At 39.6% G+C, this 26460-nt stretch overlaps 1 protein-coding gene across 2 annotated transcripts in view; it reads right to left on the reverse strand.

Annotated features, from left to right (window-relative positions):
- Window positions 1-6124, reverse strand: part of LOC306657532 (dedicator of cytokinesis protein 10-like) — a 115675-nt gene extending 109551 nt beyond the window's left edge. For both annotated transcript variants that reach the window (XM_079133634.1, XM_079133633.1), the window contains exon 1: window positions 5826-6124. In XM_079133634.1, the coding sequence (XP_078989760.1) occupies window positions 5826-6104 (279 nt within the window). In that variant the 5' untranslated portion in view covers window positions 6105-6124. The remainder of the gene's footprint in view (window positions 1-5825) is intronic.
- Between the last annotated feature and the right edge of the window lie 20336 nt (window positions 6125-26460).

The raw sequence follows: 26460 nt of genomic DNA on the forward strand, positions 1-26460 counted from the left end.
CTTTAGTGTGAACTTTCACCCTACAACCCAGGGTGGGAACTTTTGCTGATTTAGAACACAACTATTTAATGTTTGGGATGAAATATTTTTCTTAACATAGATGCTTAAATTGATCTCTTACTACAATTAAGGTGCTAAGTGGAGAAGAAAATATAAGAAGAACAAGCAAGAGATTTCCCTAAAGTCATTGAGAAATTAACACATCCCACTTTCATTCTTAGGTGGTCTAAACTTTATCACTGCCTTAAACAAAATATTCAAAGAGTTCCATAATAAACCACATAGCTTTGACCTTCATTCAATGAAAAGATATGTCTTTAACAGATCATATAGTGCAAACATGTGGCCAAAGATGTAGCTTAATGTGTTTCTCAAAATTTATTGTATTTATGAGTAACCAGAGGATCCTGTCACAATATACAACCGCTATGTCTGGTGTGGGCCCTGGGACTCTGCATTTCTAACTAGTTCCCAAGAGATGCCAACACTCCTGGTTCTTGGACTTCACCCTGCATGGTGAGAGTGTCACTGCATAATGCTTCCTGTTATGAAAAATCACAGGGAAAAAATCCCGTCTTGTGTCTCGACCAGTCATAGAAATTGATGTTGAATATGTTAAAAGCAAATTATTCTCTTTCTTTATGGATATCTTAAGTCTTGCAGTCTTTTCCTTTTTACTTAGGCACAAGAAGCACCTTTATCAAGGCAATGGGACTTAATGGTTGTGCATTTTATTTACTGATTCTATTTCATTGACCTAGACCTGACTACATCCAAATTTTCTAATACTGATTTTTTTTTTTTTTTTTGCTACTACTGCTTTTGGCCTCCTTGCTTACTATGTTTTGTTGCTTGTCTTACATGCATCTTTGTGAACCACTTCAAATCCTTCCTTTAAATAAGATAGAATGTGAAATATGAAAAAACTCCCAACACAACCTAGATGAACAGAAATATGTGCTCCAGGATACAGGATGCATTTGGAAATCTGAGGCACGTGATGGAGTGGGGGTGACAAACTGAGAATGGAGAAGCAAGTGATCTTAGAAGCTGACTTGAGAAGGATTAACCCTATTCCCTGTCACAGTTTGCTTGAGGCTTTGCCAGACAGACAAGACGAGATGACTCAGTGCACTCACATTGCTAAGGATTTAGCAACTGAGCCTCCAGTAGCCCGGGGCAGTACTTGGAAAAACTGCACGGTTGCTATTAACCTCAGGAACACTGAATGGATGCTGGCAGTTACTCTGAAACACTAGTGGGAAGAACAATTTCCTGTTCCTTGGGTACAGCTACATCTTAGGTAGACCAAAGGGCAAAATCAACCAATGCCAACTCTGTGTCCTCCAATTTGGAGATGCCGTGAAGCAGCTAGTAAATTGCAAAGCAGAGGGAGGTTTGCTGGAATAGTAACCCTGCAGGCCTACTATTCAGGATGCATAAAGGTCCCATGTCAGTTACCTGACCTTTGAGCAACATATTTAACCCTGTGTGTCTCAATGACTTCCTGTATAACTTGCAACAACAACTTTATCTGAAAAGTAAATAAGACACTTAACATTGTGTGAGGCATTTTATAGGTTCTCAATGCATGTTTTACCATAATATATTTATCACTCTTCTTTTTCTATACTAGGCCTTCAAGAAAGTGGTTGAGGAGGGAAAGAGAACCCAAACCACACGTTGATTCATTCTTTTTCTTGATCCATCATGAAAACTTCTAGAACCAATGTTATTACTGTTTATTTTCAAAGTTATTTCTTCAATGTCCTTGAGAAGTCAAAAACATTAGCAGATACAACCAATAACATTCACACTTGATTTTGTAAACTAAGTTTGTTTTGATGTCTTTACCAAGCAAAAAAGACAGGGAACTTTCTCACAGGACAACACAAGTGTTGGCTTTCTGCTAAAGCATAAACACCCTTATCACAAAAAACCTTGTCAAAGGAAAGAAAAGAGATTGCAGTGAATGCCAAACAGGCCTTAGCTTTGCATATTGCTTTCAACTCTGAACATCTACAATAAAACAAGTGCCTTTCTTTCATTCAGTATCACTTTCCCCATCTTCTCACTTACTTCTGACATGATTTTTGGGAAATTCCAGTCCCCCACTCACTCATTTTCTAAAAACCCCTCCTACTCTCAACTATTTAAATGTCAGGGAGTTCAGAGGGGAGGAAATTCTTCCTTCTAGGAATTCCTCATGCTCATGTTAACATGTTTACATATTCATTTCTTCTCAATCAAAGCTCTTTGGGAGGTCAAAGGCTCTGTTTCTTAGTCAAAGGGACATAAGGGGGTAGAAGAGTTGGAGGCATCAAAGCAAGGAAGTGGAATTTTTGTAATTGCTGAAATAAAATACACTCCTCTCTTTACCCCTTACCCTTTCTGAGTGGTGGGCAGGAAGAAAACATATCAGTTAACTCCAATCACTTCTGGCAGGATGCTTCCTCTTTTAGAAATGGTTCATAAAAGCGAGCAGTGGTGCTACGTCGTCTGTAAGTCCAGTTACTTGGGAGGCTGAGGCAGGTGGATTACAAGTTCAAGGCTGACCTGGGAACTTAGTGGGATCCTGTCTCAAAAATAAAATCAAAAGGGCTGGTAGTGTCCAGTGCTAGTGTCCTGGGTTCAATCAATCCCTAGTACCAGAGAGAGAGAGAGAGAGAGAGAGAGAGAGAGAGAGAGAGAGAGAGAGGAAGAGAACGAGAGAGAGAGAGACAGAGAGCTACATAAATAAATCAACTCGGGCTAAAGTACAAACTTTTTTTAGAAAGAAAGTTTCGTATCAAGAAAGAATTTCTAATTAGTGGTGTTACCATTATGAGACAAACATGGTATGTATATTCAACCAAAAATAACAAAACACTCAAGTACTGACAAGGGAGAAACATTTTCAATTCATTTTAGAGCTGAGGTTTTACATTAGGGAAGCTTGTTTTGTAAGTCAATCAGCAATGGGATTTCAAAAAATGCTTTAAACTTGACTTGATCCTATGAATTGGTCTTTGCAAGAGTTGTTGTTCATTTACTTTCTACAAAAAACGGGGATAACTGAAAGAAGCATACATTTCTCTTTTCAAAATGTATGGCTTTTATTCATAACTGTTCTTGAGAGGGGTACAAAATAAAGTGGGTCCTGATCAAGAGTCTGCAGACACTTAAGCCTACTCCATTGACTTGGGTCAAAACTGAAATCAAGTTTGCTTTGGTGTATACCTCTCCCTCCCTCAACTACTGCCCTCAGCGTGGGTCCCCTGGTCCCTGACTTTACTTAGCACTGCGTTCCAAGCACATCTTGAAGGTCTCTTGATCTATGTGTGTATATGTGTGACTAGAGATCAATCAATCAATAATAAAACACACACACACACACACACACACACACCATTTGCAGAGTTCAAAAACAACCTTGTTAATCTGACAATCTCCTCATCTCCTTATTGGATCTGACAGAGTTCTACCCCTACAAGAATCTCTAAAACTCCAGAGGAGCTGGGTTCCTAAAATGTGGCTTTACACATACGCAGTAGCAAGATCAATTTTCTCAGCAGGCCTTTTCAATGCCCTTCAAATATCTTTACTAGAGGACAGTTTATGCACACAAGCAATTCTCGCAGCCTGTGCAGAAGTGAGCGACCCACCATCTAATGCCCTTCTTCTATTCTTTTTCTCCCTGAACAACCCGGCTTTGAGGACCTGAAGAACAGATATTAAGAACCTAAAGGGGCTGGATCATTGAAAGCCAGGATTACTCTCTACTACATAGTCCAGGGTCAAGATGGTAGGTCCCAAACAGGCACTCTGCCCCTCAGCATCCCCCCAACGGGGGGCGCTGACTCAAGAGAACTCCTCACCTTCCTGCTTCCCTTCAAGATCTAACTGATAGGCAGGAATGCAAAGCGCATGTCCCGCTGCCAAAATCGCTGCCAACACTGCCTGCCTAGATGTGTAAGATCCCTTGAAAAGTCTTGGCGAGAGCGCCTTCGGGAGTGTTGGCCAAGGTGCTGAAGTGAAGGAAGGGAGACAGAGAAGCACCTTTGCCAGTGAATCCCCCTCCCCCACTGCTCTTTAAGACACTGAGCTTATTCACTGTGACAAAGTACTGCTAGGATTTCAAATCTGACACAATTTTGGAGAAAGGGTTTGTGAGTGTGTGTGCGTAAAGGGATACACTTTCTTTATAGAAATTCCAGTGCTACAAAAATTCTAGAACACACGTAGAAATAAAGCACAAATTAAAAATAAATGCGTGCTGTTTATTTGGATTGAATGCTATTATGGCCACATTTCTCTATCACATCATAACTGAGAATCTGTAAAAGGAATCAACTGAAAAATCAAGTTATTGTAAAGCAAATGGCAGAGAATGACAAAGTCGCCATCCCAAGTGATGGTTTAAAAGCAACGACTGTTTTCTACTAATGTCTTAAGATTTCTTAACACCTTTACCTTCACCCCTACCCCCTCCCCGCCAAATGTTCTTTTTGACAGTTTGTCCTTCCTGCCCTGAAAATGTGCAAACTGATATCAGAACTACAGGCTGTCCCTGACAAGGGGCTGGCTAACAGTCCAGCCATCTGAGGTAGCTGTAGGGTGCAGCCAGTGGTGAAAAAGGCGGCACCCCGGCCACCAGCTCATTTCACACCCCAATCACCCCCACCTTCTTGGGCATCTGATGCCTCTTCCTCTGCCAGCCAATTTGCTTCCGTTCTGTTCAACTTTCCGACCTCTGGCTTTAGAGAATAGTCCTCACTGTGGGAATTGGCTCTGGCCAGCCTTTGGCTCCCTCCTCATTGGTGACTGGCAAGAGCAACACTGTCTTTGACACTCTTAAAAAGCGCCGTTTAATTCCTAATGATATTTACTGGCAAAAAAGGAAAATGAAACCCACAACGAGGATTCCGGTCCAGCAAAGTCAAGCGGCGAGCTCTGCCGCAGAGCCCGGGTCTTGATGTGAGGCTTCTCCTACTTCCCTTTCCCACCAGGGTCGACTCTCCAGCCCCTCCCCCTTTGCCACTTCTATCCCAGATTGTGACACCTACCGGAATTTATGAACATCTGGAGCTGTACGTATAGGATTTGGGCACCAGACACTGGCTGCTGCCCCAAGAACTTCCCGCGGAAATCACCCTGTACTCAGAAGGCATTTCAATAAGGAAGTAACCCCTAACGCACCGCTGAGGGAGAACCCCGCGAAACCTCCCAGGAAAATACCAGAAGCCACTTGGACACTTCATGATCCACGTCTCCCCTGCCCTTTCTGGAGCAGTATAAAGAGTTTTGTGGGGTTTTACCCTGTGGCAGGAGCGCTGAGCCAAGTACATTCATTTCCACACTAGTGTAAAGGTTCGGGAGAAGGTTCTAGTTCCAGTGGGGCCAGGAGCCCAGACCATGCACGACCTTCCCACTGTGCTCACTAGTCGACAGGGGCCAGAGGGACGCGCAAACCCGTGGACTCAGGGGTTTAGTCCTGTAGATCCCCACCCCCCACGAGTCAGGGTCCTTGGCACCCCATCGCCTATAATGCCTTCCCGCCTCCTCAAAACCTGGGCGCTTCCTCTCCCACGCTGCGTTTCTGCTGCCCACGCAGCTGCTCCTCTCAGTGCCCCGCGTCCCCCAGAGCGCCCCGGGTCCTCCTGCATCGGTGGCACTGCCTCGCGGAGGTGGCGCCACGGGCGCCCGCAGAGGCGGCGGGGGAGGAGTGCGGGGGCGACGACGGGCGAGCTGCAGGGCAGGGGCGCGCCGAGCTCTCGCGGAGGCCGGCTGGAGCCCCCTGACCGCCCCGAGCGCGCGAGAAGGCGCGGAGGACGCGCCGCACTCACCCGCTGCTGCTGCCGGCTGCTAACGGCCACCGCGGCGGCGGACGCGGCGCTGTGCCGGAGCTCCGCCGCCTGCCCAGGTCTCAGCAGGCTCCGGGTGAACCTGCGGGTCCGCTCACTGGCCATCGCCGGCCGCGCAGATCGCGCCGCGGTCCCGGAGCGCGGGTCCCTCTGGTCTCGCCCGCGCCAGCCTGCGCTACCCACCCGCCGTTCAGGAAGCGGAACTCGGAGCTTTTCCCCCGCTTCCTCGCTCAACTCACGAGAGGCGGGTTTTTCTCTCATGCACCCCCTCTCTTCCCACCCCCTTCCCTCAGCTGAAGCTTCCAGACGACTTTCCAAACTCTGCGCTCCTCTGGGCTGGGCGCGCACAACCGACTCGGCGGGCTGCCCCGGCCCGGCAGCGGCGCATCTGGAGCAGGACGCGCGCGGGGCGGCTCCAGCCCGCGCCGCCCACCGGCCTCAGCTGGCCTGCGGGGCTGCCACTCCGGGGACCGCAAGCGGCGGGGGAGGGCGCCCGGCGGCTGCTGCCGGGCTCCGGGGCGGGGGGGGGGGTGCCCACCTCTACCACCCCCATTTGGAGGGTGCTTGGACGTTGGAGCTCTGAGTTCGCATTTGCTGATTAGACCCCTGTTTTCGGGCAGGAGAACAGGCGGGCCAGAACTCAGGTCTCCTACCCCTGAAAAGGGATCAGAGCTTATTAAGGGTCTGGTGGACGGGATATGGGTATCTTCTCCTAAGCCAGCTTTTTAAAGTCTCTTTTATTCCAAAGTCCCTACTGAAGGAATAAGATTGTGGATAAGCTTCCGCATTCATTCTCGTTCCCAACCAGTATTCATTAAGCAGCGCTTCCTGTATACCAGCTTTACACTGTCTGGAAACTGAGGATAGGGTTGGTAACTTACCAGTCTCTCCTTAGGGCTGTTTGGGACTGATAAGGTGTTTGAGAGTGGAGAGAGACAGCAAGTGCCCCCATATATGAATAAACGAATACAAGAAATGAACAAGACAGTGTCACGTACTAATGCTATCTAAACTGCAGCATATCAGGTAAAGTGCAGTAAGAGATTGGTATTAGAGAGAGAAGGCAAAGCTGAGTTGTGGGGTTACTGGACAGGGTGGGTCAGGTTTGGAGAGTGGACTTCATATTTGTGCTGTTTTTCTGTTCCTACTCTTACCAAACATCCATCTGGCCTGCTCTTTGTCTCTAGCTATCTGATTAAAGTCTTCTAAGATTTCTCAGCCTGAGTCACATGCAGGGTGGTTTTCCAACTCAATGTGGGTGGGTAGAAGAGCGATGCTAACCCCTGGGAGAGCAGTCTCTGGAGATCTAGGATAGCTTATCCAAGTATTCTGAGTTTTTAAACATCTTTTTATGGCTTTGTGACCCTGCCATTTTTTTCTAAAGTCGGTAACGTGCAGTTTTAAGCCAAGTTCACATTTGGGTTATAGAGTTCTAAAACGGCTGCTAAATGCATTGGGTTAGCTCCCTGCTGCCTAGGATTCAATTAGTAGAAATCCTGGTTTGGCTTCATTTCAGCATATTGTAGAAATCATGCTTGGCAGGAATTCTGGAAGGTTTTGGAAGTATCTGCAAGATCATCTGGTTCCAAGACACCCTATATAACAAATACTGGATTCTGCATTGTCTATGTGCCTTCCCTATGGTTCTCAGTACAGGAAGCTCACCTTTGAGGGTCAGCAAGCAGGTGGTTGCCTCTATGATGACTTGAGGAGATCTCTGTGGGAACAATTTCCTTTAACCACACCCTCTAACAGGTGCACCTGTGTGATACCTTTATGTGCATATTTCTCTTGAGATAACACATTAAACCTGAGCATTTCAGGAAAAGGTACCTAATTTTCATCTCTGATTTCAGAATGCTGGCACATAGTAGGCACACAGTACATATTGGTTTAAGAGTGACTCCTATAGGGCTCAGATGGGCTTCTGCAATCTGAGCTGAGCACATCTGAGGCAGGAAGACAGAATGGAGGAGAGAAAGGAGCGCCGGAAGGGAAGACTAGTATTCAAAACTGCATCATAGTGTGAGTCTAGGGCAGAGCAACTCGATGATCCAAAACACTGAGTAACCACAGGACCCATTCCTCAACCACGTCAAGTACCAAAAAATCACTTGTACTTTCTCTGTGACTGCCAATTCACTTCCTCCAGCTTCAGGTGACCAAGAACCTGCTGTGAGAGGATTTGATGAAAGCCTGTTTGCTCTCTCCACACCCTGTATGATGTTAACTCCACGGATCACCCTGAAAAGGAAGGTGGATATTGGCAGATGTTGCATAGGGGCCACTGTGTCTTGCCCCCAGGGAATTCCTATAATCACACCTCCTAGGACTCTCCTCAGCCCTACAGTTATGTAGGTTTCAGGGAAGCCTCCTGGATGCTATGGGGAGAGAGCTGAGGACCCCAGTCACACACATGGACACACACCCTGCACAGTTAATGCATGCACATTCTCTGATGGATCCAGGACTTTAGATCTGCTAATTTGACACTCTTTCTTTGGTGATTTCCATCTTTCAATTTTATGAAGAGACTTGACTAAGATGCTTTGTAAAAGCAAATCTGTGAAAATGACATGAGTTCCATGGAAGTTGCTTGACTTACATTTCTGCTTGGCCTTTAACCCACCTCGAGCTACTCAGAATCATCTCACTGTGTTTTGCTCTGCTTTCTACACCAGGACATTTTCATTTTAAGAGGTACCATGAAGAAATACAATCATTCCGGTTGCCAATTCCCAAAGAACATCCAGTTTATAAAACATGAATTTGAGGACTAAGAAAATTGCAGAGTAGTGATTCAAATTGCATTTTCTGTAGTCCAATTGCCTCTGTATCCCAAATTTACTTCTACCTCAAGCAAGTTAACAAACTTCTGTAAGCCTCCGTTTCCTTATCTGAAGATCGGAGAAATAATAGTTAACTATGTGGCTAGGTTGCTCAGTGTGTTATGCAAATCAGTGTAAATTTCTTAAAAAGTGCCCAGCACATAGACTTCATAGGGTTAGGGTTAGGTTTTGGGTTAGTGTGTTGCACCTTGAGACAAAGTTTTACATATATAATTTCACTTGAATTTTAATATATTGTAAAATGAGGTCATTCAGCCTCCTTATCCTATGTTGTAGGTTTATCTAAAATTCTAGTGGACCATTAAGGAAACTCCCCAGATTCACAGAACAGGCATTGTTGAAATCAGTTGTACCAAATTTTGATCAGTGACCTCAAATCATGCTTGTATTATTATTTGGTCTTCTTTGGTATACAAAAGGCATAGACTACAATCAAATTTTGTCATGTCCTGATTCTCCTCTTCCTTTGAGCTGGGTCAAACCATTCAGTTGGAAAGAAATAACTCTACTCAACAGACACGTATGGACTATCAACTGTGGACCATTATCCCTGTTTCAGAAGACACAGAGCTAAGCAAATAGTCCCTGTCTCCAGAAAGCTTAATTTTGGATAAAGTAAGTTACTTACAAAGCATTAAGCGGGGATGAGCAGTGGGGAGCTGGGGTAAGACTTCAGAGATGGTGTCTCCCAGGTCCTGTGTTATATTATTATGGCTCTCTTAGAAGACTGAAAATGTCTCCATAACATGGAGTGTTCTAGTTTTCTTTCTCTGGACCCACTCGCCTTCCTTTTCTCTTCCCCTTTTCATGTTAGTCTCAAAATACCTGAGATTGTTCATTTGTAGGGAGGAAAAATTTATTTTGGCTCATGGGTTCAGAGGTTTCAGTCCATGGTCATTTGGCCCCATAACTTGGGGCCTGAGGTAAGGGAGTACACATGGCAGGGACACAGGGCAGAGCAAAATGCTCAGCTCCTGGTGCTTGGGAAGTAAAGAGAGCAAGAGGAGGGGTCAGAGTCCCAGTATCCCCTTCAAGGATCCCAGTAACTGCCCCTTCTCCCACTTGGCCCCATCTCCTAACGTTGCACCATTTCCCAATGGTGCCTTTAGTACCTGTCCTTTGGGACATTTCAGGTCCAGATCATATTACCACTCACACACCTTTCCTTCCTTATTTCCTTCCTTCCTTCCTTCCTTCCTTCCTTCCTTCCTTCCTTCCTTCCTTCCTTCCTTCCTTCCTTCAACTCAGATACAATTCCTCCTTATACGAAAGCATCAGTGACTTTCTTAAGACACAGAAAGCCCTTATAGTCTAAAGGTCCATTAGACTAGAAGAACAAAATTTTCAATAGTCCTTGCTCATCATCCTTCCATAGGACATTGTCCAGGGCTGATAACATTGGTCTTATGAGTAAGAAAATGTTTCATGAATTTTTTTTCATTGCAGCAGTAAGTATAGAAATGAAATTGTTCTCTATTTTCCAAAAGACCTAGAGACATAATGGTGTGAAATTCAGGTTTCAGTCCTGATTGTGAGTTCAAGTCTTGATACTCAGAGACAGTAGGAAGTAGGATGAACTCTCTTTACAGTAATTCTGTGGCATTGAGCAACCTTTCCTAAGTGACACCAAGACCAGTCCACCTCTGCATCAGCGTGCCTCAAGGCTCAACTGTTGTAAGTTGGTTCAGTGTTGCGTAACTCATTCAGCACACTATTTCACACGACTCACAACTCACCCATCCTAAAAGGGAGATGGACATGAAATACTGCCCCCATGTATGTAAGAGAAAGCTGAAAGAGAATATAATAGCATGCATATTAGAAGGAGGGACATTTGTTAATTAGTAAAAAAAAAAGGTAGGCATTGAGATAAGAATACAAATGTCCAAATTCCAATGATTTTCTGATCCAGCGAGCCTTCTTTTATGACTCCCTATTGAGAGAAAAGTATACGTATTCTGTTTTTACAATAAGAAAAGAGCTCCGAAGAAGGAAGTGACTTACCCAGATAGCGTGGTACTGCAATTGGGGTGAGTAAATTTTATTTAGTTATTAAAAGTTTATTTAAAGTTTAAAACTTATTTAGCAACAAGAAATTAAACTATCTGATGGTAAACAAAAATATAAGAAAAGTACTTTGACACACACTCTTCTTTGTTTTTTAATAAAAATGTGAACAATGGGATTTACATTTAGGATTTTCTGTTTAATTTGGCTGAATACCATTTCATAAGGTCCATTTTTTTTTCACCTTGCCAAAGGAATATTAAAGAGTGACAAGAAAAATATGGTGCAAAGGGGAGTGTATGAATGAGGATCCTTTAGTTCTTACCAGAGCTGAAACCATTTGACAAAGCTGAGTGCTTCCAGGTTGTTTATGGACAAATGGATCAAACATGATATGTTTCTGCTACTGTGTTAAAAGACAGACCTTGGAAGGAAATTACACTTAAAGTAATACAATTTGCATGTGAAACTCTGCCAGGCTGTGGGATTTTGCCCAGATACTACCAGTACAGCATTCTATCTCCACTGATCCACCAGAATCTTTGGGGGCGAAGCTCAAAGGGAGGTAAATGGCTGACAGGAAAGAAGATTTTTAACTGGAAACCAATCTCCTCTTTCCTGTCCAATTTTGGCTTTAATTCAATGTCTGGTCTCAGGGAAATAATGTCCTGGGAACTCTTTTTCTGCATCTGTGAAAATTATGCAGAAAGGCAAACTGGGGCTCAATCTGAAGAAGAAGGGAAGACTAGTAAATATACGATATTTCAATTTCTCCCATGCATAAGTCAACCTTGTGCATTTCTTTCCTTGGCATTTTGATTTTCTCCTCCTCTTCAGCAGTATGTGGGTTACTCCAGACATCCATCATTCTCAGAGAGATACCTCGATATGTAACAAAATGGTAATATGATTATTTAATTTCTAAAGACAGCAACCTGAAAGTGAATCCACATTCTAATATTTCATCAAGAAGTTTGCATCTCTATACATGGGTGAGATGGTCCTTTTCTTTTTTAGGAATTAACTTTACTACATTTTGCTGGGGATATTTTTCTAGCTTACTAAATTGGATTGGAGAGCCTTCTGCCTCTTTTCATGGCCTATGACAATTTAAATAACACGGGGATTATTTATTCTCTAAAGGTTGGATAGAATCCAGCTGTGGAGCCATCTGGTTGTGGCACATTTTAAATGGGAGATCTATAATCAGTTTCAAATCTCTTCTATGGTAATTGGCCTATGCAAGGTTTCTACTTATTTTGTTTCTTAATAATTCATATTTTACTAATAATATCCCCCATTTTTTTCTAGATTTCAGAAACATTTGCCTTAGAATTTCATGTAGCATTAAATTATATGTGTTCCTTCTATCATGCATTCTTTTTAGTTTTATTACAAATATTTTAAACATGCCTACAAAGTGTTAAAAAATACAAAAAAGAATACAAGGTATACCCATAATTTGAAATACTTAAATTGTGTCATAACCTTTCATCTCTAAATAGTTTGGAATTTATCTTCAAAAGAACATTCTCCCTTCTCCCACATAAATGTAACATCACTTAAAAAAATAAACTCAACAATTCTTTAATCTTTTATAACCTGGTCCATATTCAAATTTCTCATTGTCCCCAAAATGCCTTCTCTCTTTTTGTTCTGAATATTTTATTGGTTCTTTTTAGTTATACTTAATATTAGGATTCACACTGACATAATCATAAAAGCAGGGAATATAATATGTTCTAATTCAGTCCCCTGTACTTTCCCTTTTTCTCCCCTCCTCCTTCCCTCTATTTCAACGTTCTTTCTGCTATTTACTTATAGTTTTCTTTAAATTCGTGTCTTGTGGATATACGTGATGGTGAGACTCACTGTTGAATGTTTTCTCTTATATGCAGAAGCTAATCCCAAAATAAGGGGGGATTAAAAAAATAGAGAGATCAGACAAAGGGCAATGAAGGGCAGGGCGGAGGAATGGGAAAAGGAAAGACAGTGGAATGAATCTGACCCAACTTTCCTATGAACGTATGTGAATATACCACAGCCAATGCCTTCCTTTATAGCTGACCTGATCAGTGAACAGTTTCCTCATAGACAGTGAGTGCACTTGGTCATCCTACCTCATGTAAAACGGCTCCCTCCCCTTCTCCATCATGACATTTACTTGTTAGAGAGACTGAGCCAGGAGTCCCACATTCTATTTCCTCTTATTGACATTTAATTTGTCCCTTTTTATCTAAAGGCTCTTAAAATCTTCCTTCAATCAGTAGCTGAATTGCTTTTCTCATTCTTAATCTGGAGTTATTTTACTTCCTTCCTTTGTTTCTTAATTGGGCTTTCGAGGGGGATTATCTACTAATTAGTCTTAAGAAACTGGTTTCGGGTTTATTAGAGTTCTTGAGTGTGTGTGTGTGTGTGTGTGTGTATGTATGCACACGTGGTGTTAATGTGCAGATGTTCTCTTAAGCAAGAGGGATGCCTTATATAGTACAGAAGAAAAAATAGTAACTTTTACATGCATAAAACCTAAATCTTCATTATGGTAAAAATTATAATAAAAAAGTCTAAAGGTGGGACTGGGGATATAGCTCAGTTGGTAGAGTGCTCGCCTCTCAAGCACAAGGCCCTGGGTTTGAAAAAAAAAAATTCTAAAGGCAAGTGATATAATTTGGCAAATATTTGTAATAAGAATAAAAAAAGACCAAGGCCAATATCTCTAATATACAAAGATTACAAAGCTCTTTTACCAATAGATGAAAAAAAAAAAAAAAAAAACACCAGGAAAATTCCTGAAAGAGAAACTAAGAAAGGAATGAAAGAAATCTAGTCAAACCCATTCAAATATTTTTTTGCCCATTTTAAATTGTGTTAACAGTCATTGTCTTATTGATTTTGAGGTCTAATTCATATCATTTAGATGTGTCATATATATATATATATATATATATATATAGGATATACATGCATATAAAATTTGTTGTCTCTAATGTTTCAAGTTCCTGACTGTTGAGAAGTCATAACATTATTTGCAGTTTTCTTCATAGAGTTAATAGGATGTTACACTAAATATATATTTTACAAATAACAGGTGATTATTTTCCAAAAGACAGAGGGTATGCATTTTTTTCTAATAGAAGCTTCAGAAGAAGCATAATGCTTCTAAAGTTTAATAAAAGTTTTGCAGAACATTAATTCCATACCCTAATTAGGTAGTGGAAGACAGTCACAGAAGACATTTATGGTAGGTCTAATTGACATAAATAGATGATTTAATTTCCAGGAAATTTTTCTTTAAAAAAAAAAAGTCTATGTCAGTTGTTACCACCCTGTTCTCAGGCATGTGGTTTTGGTGTGCGCTCCTCTTCACACTAACCCATTTCCTGTGCATCTATTTGGTCTGCTTCTGCTCTTGCTGTGGTAAAGAGAAGTGAAATAGAAACACCACAGTATCACCCAGAGGAGGAAAAGCGGCAGAAACAGCACGTTCCTCTGAAGCCCTGAGCAGAATTGGCAGATTGATTGGTCTTGAGGATGTCTATTCAGATAAAAGCAAGTGGGTTTTTGTTCTTCCCCACATGATCATTAGAATTTATTAATACAACTAGATTAGGGATTTTAATTGCTTTATTTTCTAATAGCTTCTCATGTGTAGGCTTTAAAGTGTGCTCTGTTCTGAGCTAATCAAGGATATTGTCCCCTTTCCCCTTGTTTGTTTATTTGCTAAGTGGGGAAAAAAAAAGAAGTAAAATAGCTATTTTTATAGAAATCTTAAATGAAATAGGAGAGTTATTATGCAACTAGTTTAAAAAATTCTGATAAAATCAAAGTACTCTTTGTAGTTTTTCAGGGAGGACTGTTAGTGTTATTGTGTGCCTAAAGTCCCAGCTGACAGTAACAAGAGGCCTTGCTGCCATGCTGTCCCAGAGCCCATCTTCTGCTAAAGAAATGCTTGCATTGGAGAGACTTAAAAGCACATGAGTATGATTTGTGAAGCTCAGTAAAATATTCCAGAAAGCGGCAGGATTTTATTACCCTTTTCTGCTTTCATTTGCTTCAACATTTATTCAACCAATGTTCACCACTTTGATGAATTTACTTGTGGTTAGTAGGTGACTCTACTTAATAGGTTTGAATTAATTTTCTCTTTGTGAATTTTCTTGTTGGATTCCCATTTGGGATGTCTAATGTATAGATGCTGAGGCATTTCAGAAACTGTCAAAGCTGGAAGTGGCATGGGAATCATTTAAGCTATTTATTCTTGTTTTGCTTTACTTTGGGTTAACTGTTGGTGTTTTGTGTATAAAACAAATGAAAACCTAGAAGCTCAGAACTGCACCTCAGATCCACTAGGTAGCAATAAGACTGCTTCATGGCAAAAGTAGGAATGCTACCCAGTTACTCAAATCCTGTGATTATCCCAATTTATCACCGATCCAGAAACATGAAGGGGAGAAAATCAAAGACTAGTGACAGTGTTCTAGAAATTTACTAGAGACACAGTAATCAGGATCCTTCCTATAGATTCACAGATGGGACCAGGGAGAGACATCAGTATTTGGAATTCCCTTTTCCTTAATTTTTGGCCTTTGCATATTTCTAGATTCAGAGCAGAAACCATCTTCTTTAGGATGCATTATTCTTTCCTAGTGTGATATGGGTCCCTCTTATCTGATCAGATATTACCCTCTGTGTATTGTGGGTTTTAATTTACTGTGCTTTCCTCCATTATTAGAACTTCTAAATAGTTGACTATTAACAATGTACCAGATATTTTACCAGAAACTTTTGAAATGTGCCCCAAATTCTTGAAAAACTCTCCAAATTCAATATAAGTATCTCTATTTTTTATGAATGAGGAAACCGATGTTCACACCGGTTAAGTGGTTTGAACAGGGTCACACATCTGATACGCATGGAGCCAAGATGGCGTTAGTCCACATTCCGTGACTGTGGGCCATGATGAGTAAACGTGGAATCTATTGGTAGAGGTGGTGGATGCTAGACTTCCCTCATTAGCTATTCCATTCCCCTTCTAGCCTGAGGTTGCAGAGGCAAAACCTCCCCATCTCAAGCTCCCTGGAATTTGAATTCTGGACATGAAATAAGTTTGCAGTTAGAAGTGCTCTCCTAGCAGAGCATTTTGGAAGGCACCTGCTGTGCTGGCTGGGTTGCAACTGTGGGGCTTCTGGAAAGTCAGGTAGGAAGGAACGTGGGTTTCTTGAGGCAGTGGTGGAGGCCAGGCTTGAGATCTAGGGCGCAGCCCCCAGCTTTGAGTTTCACAGGGCAGCTGCGGCAGTGACCATGATAGCAGCTGCAGGACCTCCCTGCCACCTGAATCACCGTTTTGAGATGTCATCTTTAGACTCAGCAGTCTAGCAGGGACTCCTAAAGTGGGAATTCATCTTGATATTCCAATGGTTTTATAAAACTGAATTTCTTTTGACTTCAAATACCTATATCATATTTCAGATTGGTATTGTGATGGAACAAACCACTCTGGAACTCTGTAGGCTAAGATAAAAATGATTTCTTAGTATTAATTCTGATCCTGACTTTGGTTGGGATCAGCTGGGAACTTCTTCTTCCTCACATGGTTGCCTGGGATCCTTCGTGTGGCAGTTCAAGTAGGAGTTCTGTTGTGGCTAGAGCATCTAGGAGACTCACCTGTATGCTGAGGTGCCCTAGTACAGTTCCTGTGACCCTGCTCTCCATATGACTTTCCATCACTCACTAGTTTAAATCTATAAACCAGCTAGATGGCAGTTGCTTTACAAGAGGGTGGAGAAGGACATTGCCATGCCATTTAGGTTTTGTCCTGGAATTAATGCAGTGCATTCCATTGGTCAAAGTAAGTCATAAGGCCATCCCAGACCAAGACTTCATGTCCTGGTGGGAGGAAGGGCACGTATGTACCATAATTAACACAAAAGGACAGGCACGAATCTAGAAAAGCAGGACCAAGATGGTTATCCAAGTTAGAAACAGGTTGGCCTCTATCTAAGCAAGAGAAGTGCAAGTGGCAAAAGACATAAGAAGAAAAAAACCAGAAGTCAACTTGTAGAGGAGAAAAAATCTAGGTAGAAGCTGTCTGGCCAAATGTCTCCATTTTCTCATTATAATTTACACAATTTTTATTCATTTATGTGGCAAACTTTTTTGATATATAGTATTTGGAGTAATCAGTGTAGGTCCTGGAATAGAAAATTTCTATCCTCAAGGAGATGAGTAATATAACTGTATTGTGGTAATCCATAAACACATACAGGGAGTCACAGTTCTGTCAGGCCCTCAGGGAACCAGTTGCAGGAAAGCCACCCTTAAAGAAGTATTGAAAGTAATAGATGGGAGGAGTGGGTTTCTTTGAAAGATATGGGGAATAGCACAGACTTACAAAAAGTATCATGGCACTTGACCTCTGTTTCCAGTCATGGTGGGATATATAACTGATGGTAAGAATAACTGAGGTAGTGATATGAAGTATGTGCTTGTGGTGATTTTATTAACTATAGACAGAAAGTCAGAGTAAAGAATATTTGCCCACAATAAGGAAAGATCCATACATGTAAAGATCATTGCCGAAAACACATTATTTTAAAAACAGACTTAACAATTTTAGGACAATATTAAGTTCACAGTAAAACTGAGCAGGAAGGGTAGAGAATTCTTCCCAACTTCCGGTCCACACAGCCACCCCCTACTGTTGACATCCCACTCCGAAATGGCACATTTGCTATAGGTAATGAGTTGGTAAGTCCATAGTTCATTTTTGGGTTCACTTTGTGTTGTACACTTCTTGGTTTTGACAAAGGTGTGTACAAAGAGATCCATCCCATTGGAGTATCATAAAAAATAGTTCCCTTGTAAAAATTCTCTATGCTCTGTTGTCAGTAGCAGCTGATCTTTTTGTTATCTCTGAAGTTGTTCCTTTTCTAAAATGTTATTTAATTGGAGACTTTTTCTGATTGGTTTATTTCACTTAATGAAATACATTTAAGTTTCTCCTGTGACTTTGCATGGCTTGATAGTTTATTTCTTTTTAGCACCAAATATTATTCCATTGTTTGGATGAACCACAGTTTATTTATGCATTCACCTACATTCATCAAGGACATCTTGATTGATTCCAAGTTTGAGAAATAAAAGTAGATCTGCAATAAACATTTGGGTGCAGGATTTTGTGTAAACTCAATTGGTATATAACAGTGGTTTGACAGTTTCTGATGATACTAAACATGCTCTCACCTTATCTCTAACACTACATTCAGTAAATAGCAGGGAGTCTGATTTCTGGATGTGTGGTATACTCTTTCACCAATCCCATATGATCTTGATTACTGTATTTTTACAGTAAATCTTAAAGTTGAGTAATATCAGTCTCCGGAAGTTGTTCTTCTCCTTTCTACCATATTAGGTATTAGGACTCTGAATTTTTGCTTTTACACCTCCACTGTAGAAATAGTTTGCCAGAATCCAGCAAACAAATTGTTGGGGCTTTGGTTAGGATTGAGTGGAATCTACAGATTGTTGGAAGAGGTGACCTCTTGACAATATTGAATCTTCTGATCCATGAACATGGACCAACACTCCATTTATGTAGTTGTCTGATTTATTTCACAGAATTTGGTAGTTTTCCTTGTGAATTAACTTTCATCATACAGAAGTGATACAAATCCATGGGGGAAACATAAATTTAAAGTTCCCATGTGTTTTCAGATTTATAAAAGGTCTCCTAAATTGTCCAAAGGTTAATAGCTGTTTGGCAAATCTCTGGAGAAAATGATCAAGTTGGAAGAAGAGAAGAAACACTATCAATATTAGGGTAATAAGTCATAGTAGATTATTAGCAGATATAGCTAATGAAAAATTGATAATGACCCAGCAGAAATCAATAATTTAGTAAGAAAACTTGTGACAAAATTTGGAAAATTTAGAAGAAATGGAAAAATTCCTGGAAAAATTAAGCTTATTAAAACTGAGTATATTTGTTCTAAAGTTATATGGTATATGTTTTTTCAATAAATTATTGAAAAAACATTCCAGGTTCAACTGACTCTTCTGGGCAGTTCAATCTAATATTCAAAAAGGAAATAATTATAAAACCGTCCTAGATTTTCCAAAGAATTGAAAAAGAAGCTATGTACTCTAACTCATTTTATAAGGCTAACAAAACTTTCATACTACACCCAAAAATGATGATATGGGAGAACAAAAATCATAGTTCAATCTCACTTAGGAACATAGGTGAAAAATTCTAACAAAGTATTAACAAATACAGAAGAACTTGAGTCCAAGCTGAATTTATGGTAGGAAAACAAAGTTGCTATAGTAGTTGAAAGTGAAAACATACATTTGCCACAGAATAAATGAAGAAAATTACATAATCTCTTTACAGGAAAAGCATTTGATAAAATTCAGACACAAAAGCTCTTTGCAAACTAAGAAAAAAGTGTAAGTGCTCTAATCTAAAAAGAGGAAACTATATTTAAGTAAGTAAAACAATTTACCACAACCACTAGTCCTGGTTTCATTCTGTTTTGTTGAACCATCTATGTGGCATATTAAGGCAAATAACCACACTAAGTAAAATGAAATGATTCTGTAAGAATTGTACAGTAAGAATAGAAATTGTTATTGTTGACACATAATTTGACTGGGTAGGTGGAAATTCAAAACAGTATACTACTTGCTAAATTACCAAATTGTTAAATTAAAAAGAGAGATTGTCAAGTTTTCTGGGTACACAAGCTATATGAGAGTCAGTTTTATGTATAGGTATGAATATAAATAAATACATAAATTAATATATATGTCACAGAAGTAAAGATAAAACTTTAAAGATACCATTTAAAAGAGCATAAGAAAACTTGAGTACCCATGGATAAATATGATAAGAACTTTATAAGTCATCAAACGAAAAAAATAAATTTTTAATGAGATCTACATATTTGGAAAGCTATGCAATATTAATTGATTAGAAAAAAAATCAACTTTGCAAAGTTGTTACTTATCTCCACATTGATTATAACTGATTTATAGACTCAATGGAAAAAATTAAAAGCTCATTAAGCATCATTTCCCTTGTGGAATTTTGCTTTTGAAGGTGTGAGTAAAGTTCCATTTCCTGTCCTAGTTGTAGAATAATTCCAGCCTCATCCCTTGGTAGCATGAGTGGAACTTTGTCCTGAAAGGCTAAAAGAATTTACATATTCCCTGGGGTAGGAAGAGGAAAAATAGCTTTCAGCATCTGGAAGAGGATAGAAGTTATTATCTCATTAGCTCATGCTGCACATTCTCACCAAGATGTGTCATATGGTAGGCCTCTTCATTAACTTCAGTATGCTGGATCTCCTACTTCTGCATCCTGGTTCAAAGTCATTTCCCTGACTTAGAATTCTCTGCTAGTCTCACTTCCAATCATCATTCAAATCACGCAAAGCCATCTTCTCCTATGATACCTTTCTTGAGCAGTAAACAAAATTCTGTTTTTGTGTGGGAACAGGTAGTGCCCCTTGAGGTGGCCAACTGAAGCACTCTTCACATTGTTAACTTTACAATAAATTTTCTATTACCTTCCATAATTTCAGTCTCCACGGAAGGGATGATGTAATTTTTATTTGGATCTTCTCCAACATGTATCATTTTTCATCCTATATACACATATGGTAAAGTGATTGATGGAATATGTTCTTTTATGGTCAGATTTTCACTCTAACAATCGGAAGATATTTTAATTTGCATGTTTACTTTATGTATCTTAAAGCCAGATAAAATAATTTCTTCTGTTAAAATATATGAAGAAAAAGTCATCATTCTCATGTTTCATTGTTTAATAAAGTCATAAGTCATTTGAAAGAAACACTGCTATCTTGAATTTATATATCTAATACTCCCAGTGCTGGATAATCATGCTGTAATCTCTAGATATGTTAGTTGGATTTTCATTGCTGTGAGCAAAATACTTTAGCAGAACAATTTAGAGAAGAAACAGTTTATTTTACCTCATGATTTCAGCGGTTCAGTCTGTGATGGACCAACTCCATTGTTCCAGACCTGAAGTGAGGCAGAACATAATAGCCAAAGGGCAGGACCTAAGAAAACTATTTCATGGCAGCCAGGAAGCAGGGTGAGGGAGGATCCAGGGAGGTAAGATACAATTCCCAAGGGGCACGCCCCAAGAGACCCACCTCCTTCGGCCATATCCCACCTGCCTACAGTTACCACCTTGTTAGTCCTTGCAAATTATTAATTATAAATTATTAAATTACCAAATGGATTTATCCACCGATGAGATTATAGCTTTTATAATCTGATCATATTCACTTCTGAACATTCCTGCATTAACACAGGAGATTTTGGGGGAACACCTCATATCCAAACTGTAATACTACATCATATAATGTTTTAATGATAATGTGCTTAATATGTAGTCCCAATATTTCTGAGTTCATCCTTTTTGCAATAATCAAGGAATGGCAATAAAATATTTTAGTTAATGTATTAAAACTGGAATATTCTTAAGGGAGACATATGCCATACAGATTTCTTATCTTATGAAATAATTAGTACAAAAATAATGGGCATACAGTTTAGTGAGCTCAATAAACAGAAGCAACAACATATTTATTGTATCCAGTCATTCGACAGATTCTTATTATGAGCCAGACAATGTTGGTACATACATCTACCTTTCTCTCCTGGGGTCTACTCTAGTTAAGGGAGAAATACATCAAAGAAAGAATTACAGGATTGATTTTTAGTTACAATCATGGTGCATGTCATTAGAGTGAATTATTGTTAACAGAGGATGTCACAGCAGGGACTTGACCGGTCTCCTATGAAATTGGGGGTGGCCCGTTTATTTGGTTCTATGTTTTGGAGGTCAGAAATTAGAATTTGGTATTATCTTTGAGATAAATAAATGAAGTTATAATTCAAATGAAAAAATAGAGAGGTGGAGGGACATACTCCTGACTTTCAGAATTCAATCATTTAAGAATTATAGCTGTAACATGGACTTTGAAAACTAAAAGAACAACTTAGAGCATGGTTTAGACAGTTAACAATGCAAAAATAAAAATAAAAAGCACTATAAAATTGACGTATCTCATTGCCAAAAACAAAACAATCAGGGATGAATATACAGAAAGACGACTTTGGAGAGATCATCAGTTCTGATCCATTACTGTGAGGCAGATATTCCTATCACATGTGGAAATATTTCCAAGAATTTGGAATAATATATACCAAACATTTGATTGCTTCTACTCTGTGGTTTATTTTTTTTTCCACTGATATTTTAATTTAGCAACAAGTCCAACATTTGCTCGGAAGGAATTATTAGTGTCTTGGTCCAACCTTGGGATGGGTGACCACTCTGGATAGAAGGAGAGTCACTTGCCATTCTGAAGAGTAGCGTGTTGTGTGAGTCCCCAGGTGTGGTGAAATCACGCCTTCCGAACAACACTCATTTGGAAACTTGTTTTCATATGCACATTAGCTTCCTGTGGCTGTTGAACCTGAGACACAATGTGGCTTCTAGTTCTAGATAAAACCAGCAAACATTCATTCTCTTTCAGTTTTGGAAGTCTGACATGTGCAGTCCCTGTCACTGGGCTAAGCTGAGGGGCTGGGTGCCCTCTCCTGTCCCAGCTCTGGAGCTGTAGTTCTTGTTTGCTCTCTTCATGCCCCTTCTCCCAGCATACGGGCCAGCATGGTCGCAAGTTCAAATCTCCTCCTGCTCCATCATCTCATTACTTTTTCCTCTTCCACATCTGCCTGAAATCTCTAGCTACCTCTCTTTTATAAGACTTTTGATGGCAATTAAGACCTTCCCAGATGACCCAGAATTATTTCCATCTCAAAATCTCTAATTTAGTCATATCTGTAAAAAAAAACTTTTTTTTTTTTTTTTTTTTTTTTTTTTTGCCATGTAAGGTAGAATTCTCAGGATCCAGGGATTAGAATATAGGTATATAGAAATTTTTGGGAGAGGAGTAGTATTTTTCAGTCTGTTATAATGTATGTCTACTTCCATATGCTTGTAGCTTTGTGAGTAGCCCCAATGTTTAGGTTTTATATATTTATTTACTTGCTTACTTTATTTGTGATGCTGGGGATTAAATCCAGGGCCTCAAGCATGCTGGGCAAGCACTCAATCACTGAAGCAAGCTGCACACTCAGATCTTTCAAAATGTGATTTGAGACAGGATATCTGTTTAGTCAGCTTTTTCACTGTGGTGACTGAAAGACCTGACAAAGAACAATTGTAGGGGAGGGAAAGTTTATTTAGGGGCTCACAGTTTCAGAGGTCTCAGTCCATAGAAGGCTGGCTCCATTTCTTGGGGCTCAAGGTGAGGCAGGACATCATGGTGGAAGAGTATGGTGGAGGGAAGCAGCTCACATGATGATCAGAAAGCAGAGAAAGAGAGAGAAAGAGAGAGAGAGAGGGAGAGAGAGTGAGTGAGAGAGAGAGAGAGATCTCCACTTGCCACATACAAATATATACTCCAAAGCCACAGACCCAATGCCCCACCTCCTCCAGCCACACCCTACCTGCCTTCAGTTACTACTCAATCTGCCAGGTGGTTAATTCACTGATGGGTTAAGGCTCTCATAACCCAATCATTTATCCTCTAAACCTTGCATTGTCTCGCATGTGAACTTTTGGGGGCCACCTCACATCCAAACCATAACAATACCTTTCAATTGCTTCCTAAAAGCTGAATAGGACTTCAATTATTTTCTCCTGAAAGAGGTGTATCAATCGAGATGCATTCAGTTTAGGACATGCAAATCCCAATTCAAATTTGCAAAAGTAATGCAGATGATTTTTCTTTTGTTTTGGAAACTAGAAGAAGTTCTGTATAGGGAACAGGTTCCAGATTCAATTTAAATTAGTGACTCAGAGATATTATGAAGGAGCTAATCTCTTTCTGCATCTGAACTTTGCTTTCCATAGGTCATCTTCCACATATCTCTTTCCTTTTATGGACAAATGTAAGCTGCCATGAGGACACTGAAAAAAATGTTGAGATTGATGCATACATTTGTCCTTCATGAGCTACCAGAAAGTTGGCCCTGGAAACACATACTGAATCCCCAGGTAAGAACTTTAGAAATGCTTATTTATAGGTTTGTCTCTCTGATTTATGTAGGTCATTAACCATAGAGATTTTTAAAAATATATGTCCCTATTTTATTTTTGGTTTTTATTGATTCTTTTTAGTTACATATATATAATATACATTAAAATACATGTATATTATATGATACACATGATAAAGTTTGACATGATTACAAAAGCGTGGAATATAATTTGTTCTAATTCAGTCCACAGCACTGGCTCCCTTTGTCCTTCCTGCCCTGTTCCCCTGCCTCTACTCTACTGATCTTTCTGCAATTTATTTATAGATTTAAACATTTTTAAATTAGTATTTTGTGGACATACTTGATGTTGGTATTCACTGTGGTATATTCATTTTCATATGTACATACAAAAGTTCAGATTCATTCCACTGTTCTTCACTTTTTCTATCCCTCTTTCTTCCTGCTCACTCCTCTTAATCTACTCTACTGATATCTCCTCTGTTTCAATGATACCCCTTTTTTTATTTTGGATTAGGTTTACATATGAGAAAAACATTCAACCTTTTGGGGACTTTTGGGGACTGGCTTATTTCACTTAGCATGATAGTGTCCAGTTCCTTCCATTTACTGGTAAATGCCATAATTCCATTCTTCTTTATGGCTGAGCAATACTCCGTTGTGCATAAATGCCACATTTTCCTTATCCATTCATCTGTTGAAAGGCATCTAGGTGGGTTTGCAAACTCAAAGTGGTTCAAAGACCTAGGAATTAGATCAGAATTCTTCTAGAAGAAAATGTAGGCCCAATAATCCAGTATACTGGTATAGGATTTGATTTTCTTAACAAGCCCCTAAGCACAAGAAAGAAAATAAAGTATCAATATTTGGAATGGCATCAAATTAAAAAGCTTCTGCATGGCAAAGGAAACAATTAGGAGTGTGAAGAAAGAACCTACAGAATGGGAGAAGATCTTTGCCACCTGTTCCTCAGATAGGACATTAATATTCAGAATGTACAAATAACTCAAAAACTTAACACCAACCCCCCTCCCAACCAAAAACCCAATCAATAAATGTGCAAAAGAACTAAACAGACAATTGTCAAAAGGAAGAAATACAGGGCTGGGGTTGTGGCTCAGTGGCAGAGTACTTGCCTAGCACGTGCAAGATTCTGGGCTCAATTCTCAGCACTGCATATAAATAAATAAAAATAAAGGTCCAATGCCAACTGAAAAAAAATATTTTTAAAAAAGCAGAAATACAAATGATCAACAAATATATGAAAAAATATTCAACATCTCTAGCAAATCAAATCTACATTGTGATTCATCTCACTCCAGTCAAAATGGCAATTATCAAAGATATAAATAATAATAAATGGTGGTGAGGATGTGAGGGAATGTATACTCATATGTTGTTAGTGGGAATGCAAATTAGTGCATCCACTGTGGAAAGCAGTAGGAAGATTCCTCACAAAAATAGGAATGGAACCACCATATGCTGGCTGTCCCACTCTTTGATAAGTATGCAAAAGATTTACCATCAGCATATTACAGTGTTGCAGCCACATCAAAGTTTACAGCAACACAATTCACAATAACCAAGCTATGGAACCAACTTTATTTTAATTTTAAGAAGAAATAGAAATTCTAGATTGTTATAATGGACTTGAGGAAGATTTTTTTTTTTTTTTTTCAGTTTTCCAAGAATGTCAGAGATAGTTTTAGTTTTGAAATTCAGTTTTTGCAGGAAATATTTACATTATAGATTCACTAATAAGTAAAGGGCAATTTTCCCTAACATTCAACTTGCATCTGAGTGTTCAAATACTGAATTAACAACGAAGTTTAGCAGCAATTCACTGTCATTGCCTGTATTCATCTTAAGGCTTTTAAAAATTTCTGCTTTATATGTGTATCTCTACTTTTTTTTTTCTTTACCCATTATTCTATTTCACTAATTTTGTTTTTATTTTCAGGAGTATTAAAGAATGAAAACTATTTAATGACAAGAGGAAGTTGATATGTCCCTTGTGTTTAAGGGTAGGTGTATTAGTTATTTGTATTTAAGGGTAGGTGTATTAGTTAGTTGTATTTAAGGGTAGGTGTATTAGTTATTTATTGCTCTGTAACAAATTACACCCCAGGTACTGTATTAAAATAGCAACATTTATTATTCCTATTGTAAGACAGGAATCCAATCCTGGCTTGGCTGGGTACCCCAGACTCAGGATCTATCACAATGCTATGAACAAGATGTCATCAAAAACTGGGGTCTCATTCGAAAGCTCCCCTGTGGTTATCAGATCTGCTTTCAAGCTATGGCTGTTGGTAGGGTTCGTTCCTTTCAGGCTGTTGGACTAAGGCCCTCAATTCCTTGATGGTTATTGGTTGGAAACTGTTCTCAGTTCCTTGCCACCTGGGCCTCTCCAAAATACCTACAGCTTATTTCATCAAAGAAAAACAGAGAAATTTTGTTTTTTTGGTTTTTTTTTTTGGTCAAGATTGTAGCTGTGGTACTCAGCTTTGAAACACAGTGACTAAATATCTGACGGAAGCTACTTATGAAGTAAAGAAAGATTGATGTTTGTTCATTATTCTGGAGCTTCAGTTTCAAGATGGGGTAGCCCTATAGGTTTGGGCCCTTGGTGAGGTATGCTCATCATGGAGAGAGTA

Source organism: Sciurus vulgaris (genome assembly GCF_902686455.1).
Source record: "Sciurus vulgaris genome assembly, chromosome: 3".
NCBI lineage: Eukaryota > Metazoa > Chordata > Mammalia > Rodentia > Sciuridae > Sciurus > Sciurus vulgaris.